At 31.7% G+C, this 7,379-nt stretch overlaps 1 protein-coding gene across 1 annotated transcript; it reads right to left on the reverse strand.

Annotated features, from left to right (window-relative positions):
- Nucleotides 1-1,908: 1,908 nt before the first annotated feature.
- LOC132724103 (uncharacterized) lies at nucleotides 1,909-6,634 on the reverse strand (the record flags this gene model as incomplete). The annotated part of the gene is given in 5 exon segments (XM_060708916.1): nucleotides 1,909-2,047; nucleotides 2,564-2,788; nucleotides 3,211-3,474; nucleotides 4,761-4,962; nucleotides 6,333-6,634. Coding segments are annotated over 5 exon segments (1,091 nt in total), but the record flags the coding sequence as incomplete, so codon positions are not given.
- Between the last annotated feature and the right edge of the window lie 745 nt (nucleotides 6,635-7,379).

Here is a 7,379-nt window from a genome sequence, read left to right on the forward strand (position 1 = left end):
TTTTGTTAATTACATGGATTTCGACATAAAGCCCTTTTGTTAAAATTAAAAAGTGGTTAAAAGACAAAAACCTTTAAGTTTAAATTACAGTGGATTACAGACATAATGCCTTTAGTTAAATTACAGTGGATTACAGACATAATGCCTTTAGTTAAATTACAGTGGATTACAGACATAATGCCTTTAGTTAAATTAGTGGATTACAGACATAATGCCTTTAGTTAAATTACAGTGGATTACAGACATAATGCCTTTAGTAAAATTACAGTAGATTACAGACATAATGCCTTTAGTTAAATTACAGTGGATTACAGACATAATGCCTTTAGTTAAATTACAGTGGATTACAGACATAATGCCTTTAGTAAAATTACAGTAGATTACAGACATAATGCCTTTAGTTAAATTACAGTGGATTACAGACATAATGCCTTTAGTTTAATTACAGTGGATTACAGACACTAATGCCTTTAGTTTAAATTACAGTGGATTACAGACATAATGCCTTTAGTTAAATTACAGTGGATTACAGACATAAATGCCTTTAGTTTTTAAATTAGCAGTAGATTACAGACATAATGCCCTTTAGATCAAATTAAACAGTGCATTCCAAAACATATAGCCTTATAACTAAAATTACAATGAAGACCTAGTAATCGTGTTTTATAAACATTTAATTGCTTTTCATTCTAACTTTTTTACATTAGACATTTGATAATAATGAAAACAACAATGACAAAACAGTGTTCCCAAAGCTAGCCTAAAATAACACACAAAGCAAGCACCTGGATATGACAATGTTAAACCTGATAGTATGAATGTATAAACCTTTGTACCTGTTTGTTTTTGCCTGAGTCTGTTGTAGTCTCCAATCTTCTATACAAAGCTTGTCTATAATACTTCTTTGTAAGGGTATCCCTACACCCCCCGTCTAAAAACCCCTGTCATCCAAATTTTACCCCCACATTGCTGTAGGTTTTAAAGAAGATAACACTATGCAAAAATGTTTGTTTTACCCAAGTAAAACCTAAAATTTAAAAGGCCAAGAAATAAAAAGCATCAGCAAAGCCCTCTAAGTAATTTCCGACCCTTCTCTTTTAAAATGAGGGTCCTGTTTTGTGCCAAATTTTAAAAATGAAATCCCTTAAAACCCCTTACCCCAAAAATAACTCTGGGGGTTTTAATTTTTTAAACTTAAAACAAAAAATTTATTTTTTTAAAGGGAAAAAAAAAATTATTTACCCCGACCAAATAGAGACTCAGTCCCGGGATGATCAGGTTACACCCCGATAGAAGACCGATCTTACCTAAAATATCTTACCTAAAATTGATCTTTACCCACATTTATCTTAGCTACAAATTGACTTAGCCTACATTGGTTTATGGGTATATTGGATGCCCGGGAATTAAGGTTTAATTTTCAATGAACCAATTCCCCAAAAAAAAGTTTGCCAATTTTAAAAATTTCTCAGTTCCATCTTATACATTGGGGGTTTTTTTTTGGGTTTAAATTTAGGGCTTAATTTTAAGTTTTAAAATTATTTCAAAAGTCCCACAAAAACGGGAAACATTTGCAATCTTTTAACATACACAATTACATACAACGAATTCCATAACATAATGGAAAACGGCTATTGATATTTCTAGGACCAGAACAAAACAGATTCCTATTCATTAAAGCTATAAGTTCTGCATACATAATTAAGCTTTTAATGCATCTTGTTAATACAATACTCTCACAGTAACAATGTTTGTTCTCTCTAAATAATGATTATATGATATACATGTAAGTATTCTAGAATGACTTGAAATATCAAGATGTTTTCATTTTTCCAAGAAAATGCACACAGGTAGCTTTAGTTTCCCTACTAGGAAATCAAGTTAAGATGTGTACACCTATAAAACGCCTTTCAAAAAAAACGAAATGCGTATTCCAATATAAAAATTACCTAATGAGGCTGCATGTAATAAACAGTTTCCATCCCTGAGGTTGCCATAGGTAACAATCTCTGACATATACCAAGCTCAGCCCACCAATTCAAACGTCCTGTTTAATAAAGAGAGATAGAAAAAATTAACAAAATTATTTACATTATCTTAGTTATATTATTATCGTTGAGGTTTTACAGTTATCTTGCCCCTCTTATCATTTTGTTTCTTTTCATTTTATGACCGGAGTTCATGTCACACAGACACTAAATTACAGGTCAAAATGGTGACATTCCAACTTACATTGTAACTTGTCAAGTAACACCATAAATGCTTCTCTGTGCATCATTTTAGTCACAATTCAAGCAACCAGGTACAATCTCCGAGGTGGGAAGGTCATAAGGTCAAATAACTTAAAGTTAGCAACCTTACCCACTTCTCAAAAAATCCTCACTTGACATTGTATTATTCTTTTCAAATTTCATGGTCAACCAAGTTTTAAATGGAATAAATATCTATGCAAAAGAAATCTGCCTTAAAAACAATCACTGCAGAGTTTTGAACCTGAATATCACATTTTTATAAAAATCAAGCCACATGATACAAAGATATATTTTACTTAGCCCAACATTACCTGCTTGTTCTAATGAGACTAGAGTAGACTGTTCGATCAAATCTCTTTCGAGAAACTCTCGGAATTCATCAGCGTATCCTGTGATATCTGGCAGAACAAATGTCTGCACGTACATGTGGTCATGACAATCTTCTGTGATGTCATGGAGAACATTCTTGCGTTCTTCATCTACCAATATGGCATTCTGGGAAATCTTTGAAATTCCTCGTTTTAACACTTTTGGAGCTGTAAATAAAGATATATTCCACAGCTATATTGAATTCATCCTGAAACTGTTTGGATATCGAAATTGATCTTTTTTAATATTACCGTATCATAGCTTTGGAGTTTTTAATACCATTAAAAAAAAAATCTTATTATAATTACCTATTATCAAAATATGATTTTATAGCAATTCAGCAAAATAAGGTTGAAATGCCAAATAAAATAATGATATGATAGGGTTTAACATTAAAACTACCACATAGTCATCAACATATTGTAACAGTGCTCCATAAATAGTAAAAATACTGCAAATAACTAGAAGTTATCTAAGATGAAAGGGGATATTAAATCAATTTTAATCTTAAAGATTTTCAAAATAGCTTGTGAAGCCATTTTCATGAAATATATTCAAATAAACAAAATAAAATTCAATAAAAACTTACAAGTACTTCCTATCAAAGCAGGTTTTGGTTCAGGGGGAGACAACTTCACATCTTCATTCTTCGTTGTCTGCTGATTGGGCTGGCTACTAGTAATAACTTTATCAGTCATCTGATTTTGAGACAGACCACCCTTAATATTCTGCTGCTGTGGTGTGTTAAATCCCTTATTGTTTGTCTGAACTTGAGAGTAACCTCCCTTGATATTCTGCTGTAGTTGAGGGTTACTTCCCTTGCTAGTTTGTGGTTCAGGTGCTGCAAACCCAGCTGAAATTTTCAACTCATAATTTATTCCAACCCAATAACTCTATAGTAGACAATGAAATCTGGGCCCAATATGTTACACAATTGATCACAGTAAAATTTTATGAAAAAAAAATATCACACTATGGCAAAACAAAAATTTCACATTTTAAAATCTAATTTAGATTTTCATAATGTACACTGATAAGAGATATGTAAAGAAATCAATGTTACAACATATGTTTTATAATCAAATACAGCATAATCATCACTTTAGTGCAATAACTGATTAACTGCTATTAAATTTAGAAGGACTTATTATGTTACTGCACTAAGGTGACAAATTATATACCATTATTCTCTGCTGATATCATAAGGAGCAAATGATGTAAACATTTAAACTTAAAAACTTTATGTAAATTGATCTGTTTAATCAAAATAAATACATCAAACTACTGACAATATACAAAGAAAATGACAACAAACAAGATCTAGCAAGGTGAATGACCTTGTTTCACCATGGTTTGGGTTCTTTACTTTCTATCTTTAAATTAATCATGACAATGATAGCAGTGTTACTAATGCGTCACTAACATAGAGCCAGGCCAGCCTTGAAATCTATTCTGCCTAAACACACTGTTGGCTGTTTTAATTGAAACATCTTGTTATAAAATATATCTCACATATAAATGGACATTAGAGCCGAGTGCATTATATACAAGTAAAGTTTAGCAATGTCACTTTGTCAGGGTTGTCAAGTATTTAAAATGATTATTCAAGCATTTCTGATCGTATTCATTATTGCTGCATTACTGGTAGGTCTCAAATATCATCTAATTTAAATCCACATATTTCACCAAGCAATCAGTTTGTTTTTTGTCTTTTCTTTTTAGCCATAAGCAAAAGTAATAATCCCATGAGTCAGTATCATGGGATAATAGCCAAATACAAAATTTGTCATCTCAGTGCAATAACTGGTTAATTCCTATAAAATTTCATAAGGAGTTAACCCATTACTGCACTAAGGTGACAATTAATTATTATGCATTTTTTTTTTTTTTTTTTTGGTAAAGTTACAAGTCATTCACATTAACTTTAATAATTTTTTTTCCAGTTGACATTACACTGACACTAGAAAGGTCACAAAGGTGAAAAAAACCTTTTAACTTTAAAGCTGTATAAAAATACTGATGTAAAACCAAAATACTGATGTAAACCCAAAGTATATTTTCATACATAAATTTTAACATTACAAATGGAGTATAATTCACTTGAAATTTTTGTTTCATTTTTCATTTATGTCTGAATACCTTGTACAAGGACAGAGTTGTTGCCCTTGGCTTGCTGTGTTTGTCCCCCTTGTATATCTCCCGCTCCAGGAACTGGGTATGTCTGGGATTTAGGCAAACTATTCTGGGTATTGGTATTTTGTTGCTGGTTTAACCAGGTGCCAGCTGTTTGAGGAGGGGGAGTAACTCTTCCAGCTTTAACAACTGGTTGTCTTGTCTCAATCTGAAAACATTTAATACATGCTTTGCTAAATCTTCATAGTTTAGTCTCTGAATTATTCTTGGATTGTACTAATGAAGTATGAGTTAAAATAACATTGTCATTACAGTCTGCACATAAAACTTTTTATGGTCATAGACATTTGTGCTTTGTCCACCTTAAAAAAAACAAAACTTTTCCCCGCTATTCCCTCATTTTTTTCGGATCTCAAAACATTGAAAGACTGTCCCTACATTTTATACTAGCCAGAACGGAAAGACTTGGGCTCGGACTTTGCCTATTTTTCGCAGACTGGATCAATGGAGATAAATGGTGATAATTACATTGATGTACATGCATCAATTAACATGCAAAGCCTATTAACAATTTATTTACTTTGGATATATGTTTTAAATGATTTTACTATTTAAAAGTAAAATGTGACAGAATAATTTATGATTAAACATGACAAAGATCCTCATGACTTATAGGTAGTTATGAAATAGTCTTAACATTATTTATTAAGATCTGAAGTTTTATTGTGGTTATAATTTTTCAAAACAAGTAAATGTGTGCAAGGCGTGACTTGTAAATAGTATTTCAACATGTTTACCATGTGGCAATAAACACAATTAAGTCAATAAATCACTATTGCCAAATATTAACACATGCTTATGTGAAATAAGATATGTTAAGAAATGAGTCATTATTTTTATACAATGACTACCAAGTACCTTTTTTCAAGTTTTACATGATTACCTGATTTAAGAAGTTCAAAATTTATGACAAACTTTAACTTTGCATGAAATCTACTGTACAATTTACTTTCAGTTCCAGCCAAAGAAGGGTTTGATTTATAAAGTAATTAGCCTTTGCTACCAAAGACAAGCCTGCATCTCTATGCAGTCTGACCAGACTCTATACTGTTAGCAGACTTATTTTCAAATTTTCATCTTGATATCCCCAAGATAGCTGATTGACAATTACAAAAATGTGAATTGGACTGCTGCATGTAACAAATTAAACAGGTAAAAGGTGAAATAATCCAAATATTTTTTAAATTAAACAGGTAAAAGGTGAAATAATCCAAAAAAAATATAACTAAGTAGGAAAATCAAACAATTTGCATTGTTATACATTATCTTATTAAATTCCCAAAAATCATAACTTTTACAATATTCCTCGATATTTGTTATCAAATATATAACCAATTGTTCTAAACTTTGCCTATTTCAATTTCATGTAAATCATAAAAGTTGAGTTATTTTCTGTGGTTTTAAAAGAAATTTCTGAAATATTTTCAACAGAAAACATCTGATGAATTTTCCTCAAAGCTTCCAGTCAATATTGATTATCTAAATTATGAGTTTATTGGTAAATTTAAAGTGCATTACCTGTATTGGAATGATTCTCTCCCTTTCCACTGGAAACTTTGGAACAGGCTTGGGGGACTGAAATGCAGGGTGCACACTACTTCCAACAGCTGGCCCAGTACCTGTCATTACTGATCCAAACATGCCTTGATGATGAAAGTCACTGATAGGTCTTGCGTACCTGACCCCTTGTTGTGGGACTTGCTGGGTCTGGTTCAGAGGTTGAGAGTACCGGTTTTGCATAGCAGGTTTCTGAAAGCCACTCTGAGCCATCTGGTTACTCTTGTATGAACGATAAGCTACATCTACATTCCAGTTAGCCTCTGCAAAAGACAAACATATAAGCAAATTAGCAATGTCTGGTTCTTTGATGCTGGCTTATTATCATCACTACCATTCAGAAAGTTTAGTACTGTATTCTTATCATTATATTACCACCAGCATGGACAGCTAAATTAATAGTCTGTATTTCCCAGGTTGTCCCACAGCCTGTACAGAGAAGATGAATTTTTTTAACAATTCATATGGCTTCAGATAAAAACAGACAAGTAAGTTCAAATCAGATTTTGTCGGCCCTTCAACTGCAGGAAAATACTGTAACAACCATTTAGCAGTGATCCTTGATTCTGTATCAGACTGGCTTGTTAAAGAAAATAGAAATGACTAAACAAGTCTTAGCAAGGACTCGAACCAGTGTCCCTGAGATTAACACACCTTATATTCTCAATTACCAGGATACACTAGTGGAAATTTTAAGCTTAAGACTGAGAAACTAAATAAAGCAAGAAATTTTTCATTTCATTATTAGCAACATCTATCAACAACTACCTCAGTGCACAATATTATAACATATGGTACAGACTATGCCGTTATATAGCATGAATAAATTGCTCCATTTTTTTATAGTTGGTTTAAATATCAAATAAAACCATCAAATTTTATATAAAAGTTTATTTTCTATTCTATCACTTCATATTTTTTTTTGGTCAGGGATGATCTATATGATATACTAAGATGCCCCTATAAATATAATTTATATAATGATACAGTGTCACAATATCTTAATAC

Source organism: Ruditapes philippinarum, unplaced genomic scaffold (genome assembly GCF_026571515.1).
Source record: "Ruditapes philippinarum isolate M1 unplaced genomic scaffold, ASM2657151v2 ctg5696_1_1_1_1, whole genome shotgun sequence".
NCBI lineage: Eukaryota > Metazoa > Mollusca > Bivalvia > Venerida > Veneridae > Ruditapes > Ruditapes philippinarum.